The 20,507-nt window shown below is 39.2% G+C and overlaps 1 protein-coding gene across 1 annotated transcript in view; it reads left to right on the forward strand.

The window, feature by feature from the left end:
- The window catches only part of LOC140312502 (cadherin-23-like), a 119,654-nt gene that overhangs the window by 25,911 nt on the left and 73,236 nt on the right, over window positions 1–20,507 (forward strand). The window contains exons 4-6 of the mRNA XM_072390298.1: window positions 5,975–6,117; window positions 6,399–6,446; window positions 6,801–6,893. Of these exons, the coding sequence (XP_072246399.1) occupies window positions 5,975–6,117; window positions 6,399–6,446; window positions 6,801–6,893 (284 nt within the window). The remainder of the gene's footprint in view (window positions 1–5,974; window positions 6,118–6,398; window positions 6,447–6,800; window positions 6,894–20,507) is intronic.

A 20,507-nucleotide genomic window follows, 5' to 3' on the forward strand; every position in this document is an offset into this window, starting at 1 on the left:
ACAGTGTAGTAAGTTAAAAGCTGTGTGCATATTGTGTGTGTGGTTCAGAAGGTGCATATTTCTTTCTGGAATGGCTGAAGGAGAGGCAGTGTGTGTTCCGCTCCCATCCGTGACAGATTTAGTCATAAATCTGTTGGATTAATTCACAGCCTCCCAAGGACTCTTATGGTGTGTGTTGTTGAAACACAGGAGTCACTTAAAGCCAGACCCCAGGCACTATTTGTCTTCGGCTCTCTTCCCCTTCACAGCTATTGATGTCACAAACACGAGTGTGCGCACATCCACACAACATGAGGAAAAAGGCCAGTGAAAAAGAAGCTGATAGAATGTGGTACCATATATGTTTAGTTTAAAATAAATGACTTGAAAGATATGGAACTCTTAGTGATTACTGACAAATATGGTACATGACCTCCAGCAAAGAACTGTTTGAAATTCAAACCAAGAACTTAATAAGAAAATTGAACTCATCTGCAACAGATGTGTCAATTCACTGTGACATTTTAACTTTGAGGCACACAGGCTTGCAATTAGGGAAAACTTGTCTTACTTTTCTCCTTTTTATTATTAGTCATCTAACTCACTATAGCTATTCTTATCCTGCAGGAATATAAAGGGGATGCATCTGCATGCTTCCCCTCTTCAGTCTTCATAAAGGATGCGCCCTGAATACATATCTTTCTTTGTATGGAAATGGAGGTCCAAGCTCACACTTTCTAGCTACCAGACAATTATCATTCACGATAGATCTGCTTTGTTTTTTTCCATGTTTAACTGGCTTCCCCGAAGCAACCTTAATCTGTAGACGTTAACAGAGCTCTCAGCACCATGGACAGAGAAAGCGATGATGAGTTGATTTCAACTCATTTTCATCTTATTTCCAAAGGAATAGAAAAAAAGATTAATTTACTGTGTGTTTGACTGGGGAGGAGGGTGCAAGTTAATGCATATATCCCCAAGGAGTCTTTTAAAAGAAAGAGCCTAAACCAGTTACTTCAATTCCCCGATGGTATCGACTTACAAATTACTCTCAAAGTGCTTTATATAAGCAAGATTGACTGAAAATGCTGGGGTCAAACGTTGGCTCCGAAGTGCTCTTTGTTTGATCTATAGTAATGCACAGCTTATATTCTTAGTCTTTAGTCATAAACAGTTGAGGAAAAATTTTCACCAGTTTGGGAGGTTTAAGTCTAATTTAAATGTAGTGTTTATACTTTTGGTCTTTGAGCTGCGACATCTAAAGGTAACACAGCTGTTTTATTCCTCATTTCAACGTAACTACATTGGGATTCCTGCACAAGTGTACCTCACTCATTAGTTTAGGACTCTATGGTTGTTTCAGTTCAGTGATTCAAATAGATACCAAAACAAACACTCTTGTTTTTTATAACGGTATACAGTCAATTGGAGGGACCTAGTTTTTGTTATCTCTTTTAAGCACTCTGCCTGTTATCTCAAACCTGGTGAACCTGCTGCTGAAAAATGTACATCTGTGTAGCTTGGAGTCACTCCCTCATAATCACAATGATTAAAAATGAAAATTAGAAAAAAAAAAAAAAAGTACTTTTTTTTAACCTAAAGGGTAATTATTAACAAATGTCGGTGTGACAGATGGCAATACTGTCTTGCAGCAATTCTTTCCAAAGAGTGCAATGTTCAATTTTTCATCACATCATAATCTATAAAGTGACAAATACTCCACTTTAGAGTTAAAATACATGGGTCCAACGAGTTCAGGCAGCAACTTAGTCTGAGAGTGGGTTTGTGGGAATTTTTGATGGGAATGATTGATGTGAGGCAGTGTGGCTTCAGCTTGGCTTTGTTGATGTGTTTGAAGGCTTTCTTTGTCAGCAGATAGGCAGTGCAGGAACATGAGTGGCACCACACTGACTCATCAGCCTACTGATTGCATCACTTTAGCCCCAAGTCTCACTGGCCCTGCCTAAGACTATCCATCAAGTATTTATACAGTACAGGTAAAGATCAAGATTCTCTCCACAGTCAGTCAGACTGAACATTGATCTGAGGTGGCTTCATCTTCTCTTTTGTTTGCCCCTGCTGTGGTAGACAGCTGAACATTGCCCATATTTCCATTAAGCCTTTGTGCTCCATAAAATTCAAAGCTATAATTCACAGCATGCCTGAAATTGCAGAGCTGACAGTGCCTGTCCCACTGAATCAGAACTCAGATGAACGAGAGGTCCAGAGATGTCACCAACATAATAAACAGGGCTTTGGCCTATAGCCTCTTTTCTTTGAGAAGCCTGAGGCCTGGGCATGGCTGAGGTTAGTCCCCATCTAACTGGGCAACTCCTATTGATCCAGCAGGGATTGATGTCCTCTAGTAGCTGATTTAGGTCCCTCCACTACTCGCTTCGCCTCTCCTAAAAGGTTGGGCTGAGTAAAACATTCAGGTGTTGCTGTGTATAGGTTTTCAAGTCTTCTCTCTTTTCCTCCCCTTTACCTCTTCACTTTCAATCCTGTGCAACTCTGGGCTTTGTCTGTTTGTATTTTTCATTGCAGAACGTTCTCCAGCACTGACACAGTAAAGCAACAACAGTTTGTCTTAATGCAGAAGTCTTACTTTTGGAAAAGTGCCTAGAGTAATAGAGTGCTTTTGTTGCATTTTCTAACAAATGTCACTACCTTGGTGCTTTCTTCTTCCCTAGTTTTTAAGACATACTGTCCTGCTGCTTTTCTTATTGTGCTAATCTTTCACTCTTGCCTCGTCCCTTCATAGCTCTTTGACCTCAACTTTTTGAAACTTAAATACTCTCAAGTTTTTCTTTAGAATTCCCCTAAAACCTTTAGGTTTTACAGGTTTCTTCAAAGTTTAGCCTTTGTGATAAAAACACATTTGTATTCTATGTTTGTGCTTTAATCAGTGAAATTTATTGGAGTTGTTTTCAGTCAATATCTTTGGAAAGTTACTCTTGCATTCTTTAAATATAACCAGGATCCTTTGGCACCTCCACAGCTGGAGTGAGTAGTATCAGGTTCTGTTGACTCAGAGGAGGACACACTCATACATACACACACACACACTGTGTCTCAAAACTTAGCAGGAAAGCGTGTTGGAAAGGTTTTGGTTCAGTCCTTTGGTGTGCTTACCTTGCTTGATGGTGACTCTGAATTGTTTACTCTGATTTTACTTTAGAACCAAAAGAAGACTTTAACAAATGTAATAGACTCAATAGACAATAGGAGAGAGAGGAGAAGTAGAAAGATGATTCCTGCAGACCATTGCTCTTGTCATGGGCGTCGTGTTTCAGAGTCGAGGGGTGAGGAAACGTTAATGTGCACCATATCATTCATAACAGTACTACTGACATTACTGGCTGCTAAATACCATCATTTGTCAGGAGAAAGGGCTTGGTGCCACAGTGTTACAGATAAGCATTAGAAGGATATCTGTTCTATACACATACACACACACACACACACACACACACAAATATATAGCTTTTTTTGTGAAGTATATTTGTGATTACAGCATTATAAAACAAAAACCTTGGCTCTTGTAACTCCCTGCTGTCATCTTTACTCGAGCCTTTGGTGCTGGACACATCACAATGCAATTTACGTCAAAGCAGAATTACTGGCTTTACCAAAGTTGTGAAGAAGACCTACAGCTACAGCAGCTAAAAGAGGGGCTGAAAAACTAAGGAATCATCCAAGACAAGTTACTGACACTAATGAGAATAAAAGGATTCAAAGGAACATGGGGAAAAAACAGAAAAGAAAAGATCAAAGATGAGGAGAAACCTTACAAACATGCGTCACCAGTGATAGCGTAATTATTCTCACTGTCAGTGGGGGCAGACAAAATATCCACACTCCAGACTTAACTGATAACCCTAATCTTTCCTCATAAAAATAAATCTTTTTTCAACCTTTACAAAAGCTGATCCTAATTGCTGCTGTAAACATTAAATTAGACCATGATCCCAGAAAAGTTCATCCACTAGGCAGCATAATGTTACGTATCCCACCTTTCTGTGATTGATCTGAAGACATTTATTCCTTGTATCTCACATAAGCACAAAGTCTGCAAAGGCACACACACACATGCATGCACATAAACACACACAGACACATGAAAGCAAACACAGTAAGTTTATTTATCCCGATGCTAATATATTTTCCTTTGCACATTTTTCTCTGTCAGAGTTTGCTGCCTTGGGCAAGCTTATAAAAAAAATGAATGAAATTAAGTTTGTCTTAAATGAGCCTGAGAAAATTAGAATAGAAAAATAACTGCGTAGTGATTCTGAAAAATGACATTTTCAGCACTTAGTGCAGCACACATGTTTCGGCTCACCATATTGCAATTGGGTGATCGTCTCCCTTTCTACCCCAGAGTAGGAATTATTTTTCCACACAGCTACACTTCTCATACATAGTCTTGGTTGCAAAGGATCATTTGTTATCTTTCACTCAAGTGCATGTCTACCCACATGAAGCAGATAGTTCCTTCACAGTCGAGAGAGTCAAACGGAGGAGAGAAAAAAAAACAATTATTGATGACTATGAGGTAAAATGCTTAATTTGCACCGTCTTCAACCAAATTACAAGTCATATTGAAAGCTGCTGAATTTGCATAAATCTCATTAGACTGCAATGAGAAGGGTTCATAAATCCTTATATTAATTAGTCATTTTTGCCACCCTTTCATAGGAAAATGGAGTGTATTAATAAAACGAGAGGGGTGTGTGATTGTGAAGCCTAATTGGTTGCTGTGTTAAGAGGTTTGGTGCACGAGTGACAGGTTTGATTTAGTTTGGCTTTTCTTCTTTTGTCTAACTAAGTACCTGCATGGAGGAATGGGGGAAGAGTGTATGTGTCTGTACACGATGCAATATGTGTATAATCAGTTTATTTACTCTCTCTTCCATTCACTTGTACCAGCTTTACCTGTGCAAGGTCAGTATTCCGCAGGGACTGACACGCATATTCATACTCAAAATTGCACATGTTACTTGTCTTTGAGTTTGATGAGAAAGTGGAACGACTGAGGTGCACAAAACAGAGAGAATAAACAGAAATTAAACTATTAAAGTGGCCCAAGACATGAACCTTATGAAAGTTGTTTTTTTTTAAATAAATTTTTGACTGAGGAAGGACTTTTAGTGAAAAATAACAGAACAAGGGAGAATAAGACCATTAAGGAAATTATACTGAGAAATATGATGTTAGCTGCATGCAGTAACTTTTTGAGCTCATTGACTCAAAATAACAATTCAGCATGTTTCATCTTGTATGAAAGCAATAGCTTTATAGAGCAGCGTTCATTCAAAACACGATTATTTGGAATGGGCAGCTTTGTCACAAAGGAAAACAAATTAATAAACTATCAATTACTAACACAAACTTGTAAATGTGTAATACAGTATGTATGGTTTTAGACGTGTGAATGTCGTCTGTGAATGGAAAGAATTGTAATATATAGAGATATATGTATGCATGTATGTGTGTGTATATAGATGGATATATTCAAAATCATTCTGGTCTATTGTGTGTCACAACAGCATATACTGCAACACATTACAATTACCTGCTCATGTGGTTTCACTCTGGTCAGTAATGAGCTTTTCCTGACTGGGTCACAGGTCTCAGTGCTCATCACTGTGACCCTCCCAACCACATTCTTCCAGACACATCCACCCAGCATGGTGGATTAGCCAGCCTGATGGCACACCCCCTCTGGACATGATCAGCTAGCTTGTCTGATTTTCATCCTACTATAAGTCATCTTCCATATTTCTGTGATTTTGGGGTTGGGTTAAAGTTGGACACTTAAACAAGAAAAGAACATTCTGATGTGGGTTGTTTGGAATAAAGGTGAATGAAAAAATATGCTGCAATCATGTGTTTTTTAGTAATCTATTTCCTTTCTCGTTAGTTAAGTTTAAATCAAAACTCTGCCCTGGCCTTTAACCCTGAGGGACCTCTGACTTTTCACTCTCACTGGCAGGTTCATCTGTGGCCCAGCTCAAGGCAACTGATCCTGAGGGGGAGCCGCTCATATTCGGTGTGTCAGGAGAAGAAGCCATGAGATATTTTTCTGTGAACAGGGACACTGGCGTGGTCTGGCTGCGACAGCAGCTCGATCGTGAGGTACGAACACACATAGTGACTGCACCCAAGATTACTCGTTACCAAAGCAAATGCACAAAGTACAAGAAAAGTCTATTTTGAAAATAGGAGACGGGGAGTAAATTATCAAATGAACAAAGACCAGTGGGAAGTGCAGTATCATCCGTTAAGATATGGAGCACACAAAAGCAATTTGCGTTCAGGTGGCATTTCTCAATCTTCTACCCTGCTTCTCTGCATAGTTCCTTTGTTTCACATCTCCATGAAAAGTTCATGATGACGTGTGTTTCTGTCTCCTCCAGAGCAAGTCAGAGATGCAAGTTGAATTCTACGTGAGTGACATTCAAGAGGTATGAGAACAGATTTGCACTGGGATCACAGTCATGACACATCCCTTGCCATGCTGACATCCTGGATATAGCCAGACCACATGTCACTTACATGCCTCCGAATCTGTCTCTTTTTCAGTCTCTCACTTTCATGCTCACTCTCATTTTTCTCTCATGCGACATCTGTCTCACTCAACACATTTTAGTTGCTAAAACATACTGATGTTCAACCTACTCTACCCTGCGGGTAATCTATCACACACTTGTCCTGTTTTCTTTTACTCTGAATTCTGTCTTGGTGTGCCTCATGCATATTTTCAGTGTCTGCAGTTCCCTGGCTTTTGAACAGTTTCATGAAGGTGTTTCTCCCCTCAGGTGGTCAAAGATACGGTAAACATTCAGATTGGAGACGTGAACGACAACGCGCCAAACTTCCACGGGCAGCCTTACACTGTTCATATCCCAGAGGTAAGGATGAAAGAACTTAACGTATTGCATCCGAGGAAATACAAATCAGAGTTTTTGATTCATTCTTTTTGTGAGCTCAACATCATCCATCAGAATATTAAAATGATTTGTAAAATAATGGATAAAGTGCTTTGTAATTTGCTGTTTTTTCAACATCACAACAGTAATGCTTGCAGAAAAGCTTTTGACCAAACAGAGAATATTTTGATCAGTAAGGGCAACAACAACAACAAAGATTTTTTTTTAAAAAGCAGTTAGAAAACTCATTCCTGTGTGTTTTGGTGTCTGCGCCACTTGATATATTTTCCTGTACTTCTGGTCTTGTCATGATTTTAGGAATTGTCTTCGAGCTCATACTTAAAATGAGGGAAAACACTCAGTCTCTGTTCTCCTCTCGGTTTCTCTCTCTGAATGTGCTACTTCCGTCCTTAGCTTTCTCTTCTATGCTTTCTCCCTCATCTAATCCTTGATATGAAGTAATTGCCAGAGTGGAGTGGAGGACTTCAAACAGTGGCTTGAATCCACACACAAAAACACCCACATGTCTTGTTGTGTTTATATTGAGCCCAGATCCCCTTTCTGACTCTTCACCAAATCTTCAAAGCCACTGGCTTTTTCTCTCCCCAATCCATAGTCAGGCAAATAAATGGGAGAAATAAGGAGTATTTAGATGAGGCTGTTTAGATCACCCACAAGTGAAGATTCTCTCAGGCCATTGGAACCAAAGCACAGTTGTGTGGGACTCTCTCAAAATCCACATGCAGACTTTCCAAGCTCTACGAACAATAGGCTTCAGTTCAGCCTCGAGAAAGCCATTAAACAGGGCTGTGTTCGACTCTCAGTCCCTCACATATTGTTCGTTCTCCGGCATTACTCAATCCTCTCCTATAAAATTCAAGTTTTTTGTGTTTGAGGCAAGAAAATGTGCTAATAGAGCAGACTCATAAAGCACTACGCATATAAGAGTCTTAATTCAACAGTATCTTTTAAATTAGCTTTAAGTATTCAATACAGAGCCAGAACTTAGTCCAAATAAAACATATGACATATAACACCATATGATAATTCAGCAGGTGAGATGTGTTTATTCACAAGTCTAAATTAATTGGTTTGTCTGCGTAAATGAGAAACAGCCAATGTATTTTTATGACTATTTGGTATGACAATAAGTAGCACACAGTCCAGCCTGCCTATAAAGAGCTCTTTCTTTGGAGCCGTGTTCATTCAGTAGTTACTTTCTTTCTGATTGCACATTGTTCCCTTTCCGCTACCCTTTTCTCCACCTTATCTTATTTCCCAATAACTTTCTGTACCTGCATTTTTATGGCCTCATTACCTCTGTAACCCTACCTGACCTCTAGCGGGCAAAGCAAACATGCTGCGACATCACTTCATCTTGCTGTCACTCACTGGTCATGCCACAGTAACTGGGGTTAGAATGCCATCAGCACATCAGAAAATAAGATTGCAATGTGTGATGGATGTGAGGGATGACGGTAAAATAAAGGAACAGCACTGAAAGGGAGACAAGAATTCAAATTGAGAGATTTAACCCAAGTGAAATGGCACAGAACACAAAAGGAAATGACAGAGGCCAAAAGAAAAAGACACAATGGGCCAAGGGTTTGTTGAAACAGAATAATGATGAGGGTAGGAGTTTTTCTGAGGTGGGTTTGAACAGTGCAGCCGAAGCAATGTGAGTGGCAAGGTGAGTAGTGGAGTACGGAGAGTGGGGAGAGCATGTGTTAATGTTGTTTTAATTTGTGGAGCCATAAAGAGGGTGGAGGGAAGCAGGTGGGCTGCTAGCATTCGCTCTGTCAGTGCTAATGAGTTAGCCAGATTTACAGTATCCACACACTTCCAGCAAAGGCAGGATACAAAGTGCAACGACCATCACTAGATATAATGCTTTGATAGAACAGCAGATGGGCCACAATTCAATGCAATGTCAGATGAGCCCATAGAGTGAGCCTAAAACATACTGAGAGGTGTTTTTCATATTGTCTCACCAGGACAGGTTGTCCTCCATAGTGCAAGGCTTCTCAAAATGTTCTTTAATGTTCTTCTGTGGAGCACAGGTCTGCTGCTCTGGCAGCTGTGATACCACAGATTGAATAGCATCCCTCCCCACACACCCACACATCTCCTTTCAGCTGCCTGACCCTTAGACATTCCCACTGGGAGTTTGGCTTTCTATGGCCATCACCAGGATGATATCAAATCCTGATACCTCTCTAACTGTGCCCAGTGTGTGTTATCTCATGTGGTCCCAAAAGCCGCTCCCACCACAAAAAGTGTTTTGTTTAGTTGTTTTTCTGTGTGTCTGTAGTGTTTTTTTTCTCCTATGCTCCTATTAATTTAAAGTGTTGTCTGTCTCAAGGTGTTCACAGACTCTTCTGTCCAACACACATTATTTGATTTACCCTAATTAATGTATTTATTCATAGTTTAGAGATAGTATCTGAACTTAACTTGGTTTCCAATTACCTTAGCAAAGCTAAACTTTGTTTAAGTTTACAGTTTTTTTTTAGCTTATCTAATTTTAGCTGAACAGAATTCAAATTCTATCTGTTTTTCATCCTCTTGCTAATACTCTCATTCATCGCTCCCTACAGTAGATACACAGTGCAGAGGAGTCCTACCTTCGATAACACAGTAATGATGCACACAAGATTGTATAGCTGACTTCTGACCGGAGCTGTAATGCGGCATATAAAAGAATTAAATGTATTGGCAAACAGGCAGAGGGGCAAGAGCCTCCCAGTGATAGATACCCAAACTTTATCTATATACTGTCTCTCAGGTATGTCAGGCAGATGAGCAAATCCCTTCTCAGCCTCTATTTTCTATCAGCCATATCTCAATGTCCCTCTCTAACCTACAGTAAGCTCTGATGAACGACCGCTGATGTTGTAGAACAGAGTTTCCCAAGGTGGAAACCCCTTGGCTGAAAGTCAGATATCTTAAGGAAGAAAAAGCACTCTATTCTCGCTGGTTCTGAAAAAGTTACTGTTCCTGCCTAAGCTGCCCAAAATAAATATAAAGCTCAGCCCTCATTCTATGATATTTGAGCATGAAATTGATTTTTTTTAGTTAACTATCTGTTTAGTAAGTGTGTCCACCAATAAACGTCATTGTGAATTTTTAAAAAAAAAAAAAGAAAAATTCAAAGCAGCATAATTTCAGCCTCCACCTATTGGCTACTACTTCCACCAAACAATTTTGACTTGAATATTATAACAACATTTCATGCACTCAAAACACACACACACACACACATAAATGCACTCTTATTTCAGACAGTATTGGCAGAGAGTGTTTGAGAGCTTCTATTATGCCTGTGCATGAGCTGTTTAGTGTTTGATATGGGCTCTGGCAGCAAAACAGAGGCACCCGCTATTTGATGTGTCCTCTGTCGCTGTCACGTAGAACATAGATGAATGTGTTAAATTCCTTTCTTCTTTGCCTTTGTTCACATCTGAAAGAACAAAATTTCGATCCCAAATCTTTTATCGCCTGCATCTTACAGTTTGTCGCACCTGAAGGTAATTTGTTTATCATGTTGCAAGAAAAGAAGCATTTCAAGTAGCGCACACAGCATATGGATAACTAAAGTCTTTGCAGATGCAGCGTTGTCTTGGAATTTTAACAAAATGGAATTTGTTGTATAGGACATTGGTTTTGATATTAGTCATGAATACTTGTGACAGTCATCCTGCACATATACTGCTCAAAAACCAACAAACACACACTACAACAGAAGTTGGATTTAGCCCATAATTATTTCAGTATTTTCTCTCCTGGTCTTTCTTGCCGCATAATTGAATCCAGTGGTTACTGAGCTGAGTGGTGGCTGGTTGACAGGCGCAGGCCTCAAAGAGAATTCTGCCTGACACTAAGACCCTGAGTCCCATAGGAAGGGATGGAGGGATTTAGGGTGAAAAAAAGAAAAAAATGGATAACGTGAGAAAGTTAAATGGAAAGCAGTCAATATTTTACTCACCTCAAGCGCCATTTCAAACTTTCTCCTTTACAGATTTGGTGCTGAGAACTTAATTGTGAGAAAAAAATGGGATTTTTATCCATTAAAGAAAACAGAAAACATGGATGTATTAAACTATTGGTCGCTCATTTTAATGTGATTTATCGGATTTTTCTCCATCTGCTACATCATTATGTCTGACAGCACTAATTAGAACATTCCACATGATCATCCTACTCAAACTGATTGAACTTTTGCACTAACTCTTTCAATATTTAGGTAAATATAGTACATATGGCCAGTTTATAGACCCAGAATGTGTAACTAGCTGCTTGCTCACATATTTATTCCAGAAAGAGTCCCTCATTTTCAGTTTAGGTCCACCTTTGATGGGGTTTCTTTTGAGCATGTCAGTGGAAAACACATTCATAAAGAAAGGAGTAAGGGCAGTCATTCCGGTCCATGTATGATTATTCATTTGCAGATTCTAGTAAGCCTTTCAGGGAAAAAAGCTGCTTAAGTGAGTCGTCAAAAAGATTGTTTGGCCTGTACGGCAATTTTTCTGTGCATCCTTTCCAGTCCAGAGGTTAATGCAACAAATACTGCCATCGCATCATGTACGCTGCCACTCGTGAAGGTAAATCACCTCCTATTCCTCTCTTTATCTTTCTGTCATTTACTTTATCCCCCTGAGCATGAAGAGCACCTTGATTCCTGTTCTGTATTGAGATAGGTGCAGATTTTGCTGTCAAGAAGGGGAGGGCTCGTGTTTGTGAGCGACCAGAATGTGTTTTAGAGACAGAAAGACTCAGAGTTAGGTGGGGCGAGAAAAAAGTAAGGGCAGCAAGGTGGGAGCACACACTCGTGAGACTGAGTTAGGGGTAAGATCGAAGGGGGAGAGAGGAACGCTTGAGATCCCAAAAGCCATTAAAGTTTGATTCACCAACTGCTCATTCTCTGAATACATCAACCTGGCCTTCCTTTTCTCCCTTTCTTTCAAGTGTGCAGTTCCCACCCCTCCATGCTCACTCCCACTCTGCCTCTGGCAGTCTGCTGTTCTCTAATACTATCTTAGCACAATTGCAAATTCTGACAGGGTTTTCCTGACATGAAAGATAGTTATGCTTCTCGTCAGTCCTTTCATATTTTGCAGTTTCTTGCATTATGGTTATGTGTATATATAAGTGAGAAATAATGGCAGGGTGCTTACTCTCATGGTTTTTACATATGATAGCATATTAATGGGAGCAATGCTCTCTTGAAATGAATGTGTAAAATATATTCATTCAGTTACAGGCCATGCCATGAACCTCACCAGTGCTCCATTTGGCATTATACATATGACCCTTCCCCCTGTCTACTTCGGAATATATACCTTCTTTCCCCTTCTTTTTTTCCAACTATGGCCAGAGGTTCCTTAATAGAGTTTTATATTCTTTCCAATTTTCTCAAATCTGTTTTGGCTGCCACTTCCACGACTGAGATGGCGAGGAGAGTAGTTTTAAAGATAAAGAATGCATTATACAGAAGTACAGAGGGCAGAAGAAATAGCTCTGGTACCTACAGTTTCTCCTAATTCTATTCTTTGTGAAGTCCTGCATAATAAGGACATATTATATAAAGGACATAGGCCTTTTATTATTATTATTATTAGTAGTATAGAATAAAAGTAGTAATTCTTTGTAACATATGTAATGTATTAAAAACATGACTGACTTGTGCCTATCTTGTATACACTTATACATGAAAACCTTAAAAAACTACTCTTAAACGAATTGATTTGACAAAATCATTTCTGCTTCATTTTCAGGTTTTTCAGTCTAACATTTCTGTTAGTCAGATGTGTCCATTTCATCCCATTTGACACACTGTTTCGTCATATTGCTCCACTAGCAGAGGGGATTGTAGTGTTCTTAACAAACATACTACTTTTCTGTTGTTTCTTTTACTTCTGCCTTATTAAAAAATAATAATAATAAATAAAAAAGCCATTAATAGCCAAGCTTATCTTGCTGCTCATCATCTGTGACTCATAATTTTGCTTGTCTAGCCCCAAAACCCAAATAGGAGACTGTGAAGATAAGTGACCACCATGCATTTAATGACATGCTAATAAAGGTTACAGAGACCAAGATAATGAGCTGTGTTGGTTTCAAACCTCTTTTCCTCTGCCTGTTCAACTTTTCTGGGAGTGATATCTTGGACACGGGAGCGTCTTACATAACAAGATGGCTAACTGGTGGGCATAGAGGGATGGTCCAACTCCATTTTCCTGCAGGTTGCAATGATACTACTTCCATTCTGGTTCACCGTAAACTTAGCACTCTTGTTAGAATTCCTCCCTGCTTCTCCTAAATAAGTGTTCTCATAAATGTCTACAGGGAAACTGATTTTTAAGCAACTCATGTTATGACTATGTGCTCTCGGAAGAGTTCTGGTTAGAGCCTTGTGTGCACTGGTAAGATGTGTGAACTTGAGCTGAGCCTGTTTACATTTTTAGTTGAAGCTACCTTTTTTTTTTATCAATCTAACTCGTTCACCACCTCTCCCAAATGTAAAAGAGTTTTGCAATATTTCAGGCAGGCCTGAAGCATGGCCGAATATATCTTAGGATACGTAGCTCCCCTGTCAGGATTCCTCCTCGATTCTTCAAATTGAGAGCACCACTGACTGCTCATAAGTACTTCACACAATGCCCTACACCCCCCCACCCCACAGACACACACGCGCACACACACAAAATCACTAGCATACAAGGGTTTATTTTCCCTTTTGTTATTATCTTATTCTGATAGCTGCAACCATAACCAAAGTTCTTATTGTCCTAGTGAAGCCCTTTTTTGTCCTTTCTACATCCGTCTTGGCTCCCCGGTCTGCGGTGTCCCCAACACAAGTGCTTTGATGTATAATTGAGCTGTGAATTCAACCGTTCCTTTCCCCCTATCTTCAACTTTCCCCTCTCTGCTCTGCCAGGACCAAGCTGAAAGAAAAGGTAGGTTAAAAGGGGAGGCTCGATAATTAAGACACTCCCTTAAGGAAAGACATAGGTCACTGGGTTGTTATGAAGCTACATCATAAAAAGAATAAGACAGAACTCCTTCTAATAGAAGTTTTTAGTATGTAAAAAAAAAAAAATTGCTTCTGATGCATGAGCAAAATAAATTTAGACAGTTATATACAGTCTTTGACACTACTCTGAGTACACTGAACAATCCATAACTGAAGTCATGTTTCATCAATAAGGTGTAATTCAATTTGATAAGATCGCACTCTACTAATTGAGATAGAGAGCGTGAAGAAAATGGATGGAATGATGGAATAACTGCTGAAATATTTGCTTTGTTTTAGGAAATACTAATTGCCATCTAATGATTCCTTTCATAGAAGAGATGATTATACGTGTTGCCATTCTCTGTAAGTGTTATGAACGCTGCTTTTGCTTTTTAGTGGTCCATCCTCATACACTTTGAAAACAGTCTAAGTCCTTAGTTACATTTAGCGGTTACAAAGATAAAATGGGATTTTTTTTCTCTCTCATTTCAGCATGTTCTCTACATGCAGTACATACAGTTTTTTCTCTTTGCTCACTAATCACAGACTCTACTCTGCTGCAGACCTACATGAAATGATTGCAAACCCCAGTGGTGAAACAGTTTCTCTGAAATGGCTCTTAATATGTCCAGGTGTACTTTGCAGAATATCTCTCTTTATAAGTATACTTCTCTCATATCTCTCACAGTCTTAATGGCTGTATACGGCGAAGAAGCTCGTTGACATTCGAAATGATCGAAAGTGCATTTGTTCATCCAGGTTGTAAATTCACACCAGTGAATTCAGTGTTGTAAATTCACCCGTTCCCAGCCTCGGCCGGTCGTACAAACCACCCCCGCGAACGTCTTCTCTGTCGCCTGCGCTTCAACATTTGCAGTTTAAGCTTTTTTTTTTTTTCAATATGAGCTCCAACTGCAAATACAGCTGCTCCACCTCGGTAGCCATTGTTTACTGTTGTTAACTGTGACCGGAAGAAAAAGCAAGGATTCGGCTATAACCCCTGAAACCACACAAACACACAGTCACACCTTATCCTTAATACCGGCATGGTGAATTGCAAAGCAACGTGTTCCCTTGATGCCGAACCTCAAATGCTCAATGAAGACGGCTGGAAGACTATAAATCTAGCTTAACAGTGTACTGAGTTTACAGCTCTGTGTTATCTCAAGGAACTCTCTCATCAGTTACCACCATGGCGATACTGTGTTTGAGCACAATTTCAAGCTGCTACTATGAGGTTTTTACTATGAGAAACTTTTGATAAATATATTAACCATTCTGCTCTTTTCTGAATGCCTTATTTCTGCTACACTGATGTAAAGCATTTTTTTTCTGAAAGAGATTTAATCTGACTGATATCCAGATCCTGATATCTCAATATGCCTTAATTTAATTGCTCACAGTTTCTAACAAGTTGATTTGTTTGGCATCTTTCTCCTTACACACTCACAATTAGTTTGACATTTTATATGGCCCATCCAACATGATCACATTTCGGTCTCTCTGCTTGTAAGTAGATGGTAGTGTTTTATCATCCGATACGGGAGTAATCGTAATGAGTTTAACCAAATACACTTCTTTAGTTAGGGACCATTGGTATATGTCAGATCCCGGACTAATGCATGGGAAATAATACCAAGGGTTGTAGTATAGGAAAAAGCCAATATGTGGAACTACTATTGCTTTATGTAAATCAAAAGTGCAGCTCCCTTTCCAAAAAAAACTGTTTGCGATATGCTGTGAAATGTGAATGACTAAAGAGAGAAATGATCAAAGAATACATTTAATTGAAATAGTTCAGGTAGGATTTATCTTTTATCATCTATTTTTATGCCAGCAGCACATGTTTAAAACGTTGAGTAATGGCAACAAAATTAAATTAAAAAAAGCAGTAAAAGAAAAATGACAAATCATGAAAGATCTCATTGGTTACATTAACTGGAAGAGGTCCACTGCTGTGTGACAGGCCGGGTATAAACAAGATCTAGAAACACTGTCTCATTTGCTGAGTTCATGTAGGGTGCAAAGATAGTAAACTGTGCAAATGTATTTGAAATAGGACATACCAGACTTCCTTGGTGCGTTGTGTTCTCCTTGTGGATGTGTGTGTTTTCTCCAGGTATTACGGCTTCCTCCCACCATCCAAACGTATGCATTTTAGGGTAATCTGTGATTCTAAATTGACCCCTGACTGGGTATGAGTGTGCATGGTTGGTTGTCTCTGTGTTGTCCAGGGTGAACCCTTCCTTTTGCTCCTTTGGCAGCTGGGATAGGCTCCAGCAACCAAAAATTGGATTAAGTGGATATAGAAAATGGATGGTTGTCCCATATGGAACTATTTCTAATTCTTTATGGAGATTTGTGTACACCGTATTTTTAAGAAGGCGAAGGAACATCCCACTTGTTTTAGACATACAGATCAGAAGATAGTGATGGTGGGGGGGTTCATTTGTGCATATGGTCTCTGTCACCACCAACTTACAGACAGGAACTATTAATGATGAATGTCCATATATTGAGGCCCTCCAGATAACATCTTTTTCAAGGCCTGGCACAGATATTTCAGCAAGACGATGCCAAATTGCATTCTTCTGGTATTACAGCTAAATTTTCCTTAGTAAGAAAATGTGGATGCTAAAATGACCTCCCTGCAGTCCAAACTTGTCACCCACTATGAACATTTGCTACATTATGAAACAAGAAGATCTACAACAAAGGCCCCAGACTCTGGAGCAGTTGAAATCTCAGCAGAAATAGGACATCTTTGACCTTCAAACATAAAGCAGTTGGTATATGCATGGTTAGTGGTCAATACACCCACTGTCTGAATTTTTTTGTAAGGTGTTGAGGGCAAAATTAAGAATCAAGATATATTTTACAAGGAAGAATAGCATTTCTCACCTCGATATTTGATATAATGCCCGGTATTATTTCATGTTACTTATGGGGTTTGAAATATTTCCCATTCATAGTATTCAGTTGCTCTTCACTTTTTACATCATGTCACTACTTATATAGAAACATAGCTGTACATTCTTGCTTGTGTCTGTGTGGGCGTTTAAGGGGGTGTCCGCAGAAAGATATGAGACATTTAGACTCGTGGAAGTGGACTGCCATCTGCCCTCATGATACCCCATTCCCGTGGCTACATATAGAAAGAGATGCTGATAAAGAGTGCAGAGTACCTATAGGTCAAGACTGTAGAATAGAGAGCTTCAGGGGTACAGAGTTCACAATGAAGTAGATCGAAGGAGATGGAAGTGAAATGCAGTGGGGAAAAGCGAGCTGGGTATCTATTGAATAGCACAGAGTGCACTGAATCCTGTCTGATGTTGCTGAGATGAGATGGCCTCTACAGCAACTTTGGCATCACAGTTCATTAAAGAGTTTGATGTGTAGTGCAGCTTCTGTTAGTCATTATCCTCAAACAGTTGCCTCTCAAACATGTGGTGATGCCGTACTTAGCACATTTATATCAAACCGAAGTACTTCCACTGTTGATACATTCTCACAGCAAGAGATACTCTGTAGATGTACCTGGATAGAGCACACAAACAGCAGCACCGGTTGCAGAAGTAGCTGTGTGTCACAGTGATTTGTTCACTCCAGAATGAAGTTCTGAAGTAGGAACTCTTATCGGCATGTACGCTTGCTTTCTCTAAGTCAAAGCTGTCCAAATCTGGCCTGCAGTGTAATTCAGTTTTGGTCTACAAAATGTCTACTGGAGCTGGCCCGTCGGTAGACAGCGCATGCACTGCTGATACTACAAATCCCAGAATGCTCTGCTGGCATGTCAGTGTGTCAATCAGGACCCACAAACGCCCCCTCCTCTGTTGACATTCATTACCGACCTCATGCCCCTCCCAAAAATGGCCAAACGAAAGGTGGAAAACTTTTTAGCTTTCTAGACAGGTGGGAAGCGGAATATCTGTTATATTGGTTATATATAGTATTATTATTAATATTGTTAACTTGTGAAAAAATGTTACAGTTGAAACTTAACTCAGAAAGCTACAAATAAAGAGAGATTGAAGATGATTCTACTTGACTGGAGTCTAACTGTGTCTATGCTTTAGACATAATTAATAAAAAACTCACCCAAATGTATAAGGTCACAGAAACGAAGACTGTCAGAAAGAAATCCAAGCCATGAGGTCAAAAGAATTATTGGTGAACCTGCAGGTTGTGTTATTGTAAAGAAGTTTAGTTTGGTTTAGATCAAAGCCGTGGACCTTCTTTACTGTGAGTCGACACTGAGACCACTTAACCACCACACCAAACATTTTCAAAGTGAAGCAACATCCTCTGTTCCGATGGAATAAAGATTTAACTTTTTGGTCCCAATTCCCAACATTGTGTATAGAGAAAACCAGCAACATTTCTTAGCTTATATGACTACGAGTCAGGGTATAGGATTCAGGCATCTCAGGCTCTCAGGTTGGGGAAAACAAACCAAAGCATAGTGATGAGAAAGCAAAGGCTTCATCTATGAATGTCTTCAGTCTGGACCTGAACACAGTAAAGGATTTCGATAGTGAGCTAAAAATGGCTGTGCACTGATGCTGCCATTCATCCTGCCTGAGCCTGAAAGATTCTGTGCTGAAGAATATGAGAAACATCGAAGCCAAACATGTAGGATCATTCCCAAAAGGAACTGAGGCTACCATAGCTGCTTAAGGTGCTTTAACCAGTTACAAAGTAAAGACTGTGACTCGTCAGTACGTCAGTTTGTGGGATAAGATGTAGAATTTTTTTTTCAATTTAACTTTAGACACAACAACATTGAGGAAGTTGGAAAGCCCTGAAAACATTCTAAATGGGCTGTGTATGAATCAGAACTGTTGCTTTGATCATGCAGAGAAAGAAAAATTAATTGAGAAATTCTGAAGATTCTGTGTTGATTACAGAAATACATCCAACACTTTGTTTTTAGGGCAGATAAATCCCCATTCTTTTTAGAAAAAGGATGCATCATGATGCATTGCAGTGCCATGTCTTATCAGAAAACTGTTTGTCCACATATCCATCCAAATTGTTTTAGTTTAACAATTCATGATTAGAAAATTGTGAGACGGCAACACAACCTTGGTCGTTGTTTTCTTTCGTGCAGTGGTAGCTAACTAACATCTCACGCCTCCACCACCACTCCTTACAGCTACATCAACAGTATTGAACATGTAAGTAATTATGAAGCAAGACGTCAAACTCAAATCTACTGTCTGACAGACATAATGAGATGTCCAGCATCAATGTTCTCACATAGTGAGACGTACGCTGAGTCTCTGTAGAGAAAAAAATATTGTAGCTGCATGATTTCTGAGCCTTTTACATGTATTATGTTGACCGGATTGCTGTGTAATACTGACTAAAAGACTCACATGTTGTATTCAGATGAAAAATAAACCTTAGCAACGGAAAGAAACTCACTGAAAGAAAGGCATGTCATACAGACTCCACTGACTGGTAGGTTAAAACGGAAGACCTCAATATTTGTGAGTAATCTCAAAACCATAAATCACTTGAATACAAATATATATATATATAATATATTGTAGTTCTATATTTTAGATCACAGTTTATTAGTTGAGATGGTAACAAAGGAAAGCATAAAGACCCCTTCTTTTCACAAATAGTTTATGTGACCAAACTGTGTTACCGCTCAGATTACCACCAGGATGTACATTTTTAGCAGGTTTTTGTAGTTCAGATAGATGCTTTGACTGCTGTGGTTCTTTTTATGATTTGACACACAGATCACTGTTGCGGGGGTCACTTTTCACTTTTGAGTTTGTCAGTCTAGTAGGGCTTTGTCTAAATGTACTCACTCCATTTCACATCACAGATTTAATCCGTGTTAGTTCTGGGTAATTGCTCAGACATTGTTTTACTCGTTCCCTGAGAATTTAGATCACATCGCTTCTACTGCTAGGTGACAGCAAATATAGTCCAGCTGCCTCACTAATATTTAAAGTTGCCACTTTGTAATGGATTACTGTGAGCTGTGATGTTACTCCAGATGTGTACATTTACAGGTGATTGTCCTCACAGTAGATTATACAGATCACAAATATGGAGCAGCAGGAAAACACAGCACCTGGTTTATTGAGCAAAATTCAATAAGATTAAGAGTTTATGTGATGCTAATGAAGCTGTTAAGTCCATCCTTTGCTATTGGTCATATATTTCTCATAGGAACACACAGAAACTCATACATCCATATGCAGAGAGTGTCTCTTCAACTAGTCCCTGATTCCCCTGTGCCTTTGAAATAAAGCGTGCACTGATTAAAGTCAGAGTTTTATGGGTAACTGTGAAAAATATGACAAAAAAATAAAATAAAATAAAACCAGAGTTTCTTGCCCCCCAAGGCAACAGCCGTTTATATGATAATCAGCTCTACCCTAATTTGCATTTAATTCTATTTTAAAAAATGACTTCTTTTAAAAGAGATGTGGTGAATAGGAAAAAATGATGAGAGGCAGATTCTCTTTATGAGAAGAAGCCAATAGGCTTTATCAGTTAACTTTCACTGTCATTTCTTAGATAGTTAATTATTACAGAGGATCTTTTTGACTTTGAGA

This window comes from Leuresthes tenuis, unplaced genomic scaffold (genome assembly GCF_036924035.1).
Source record: "Leuresthes tenuis unplaced genomic scaffold, fLeuTen1.0.hap1 SCAF_8, whole genome shotgun sequence".
NCBI lineage: Eukaryota > Metazoa > Chordata > Actinopteri > Atheriniformes > Atherinopsidae > Leuresthes > Leuresthes tenuis.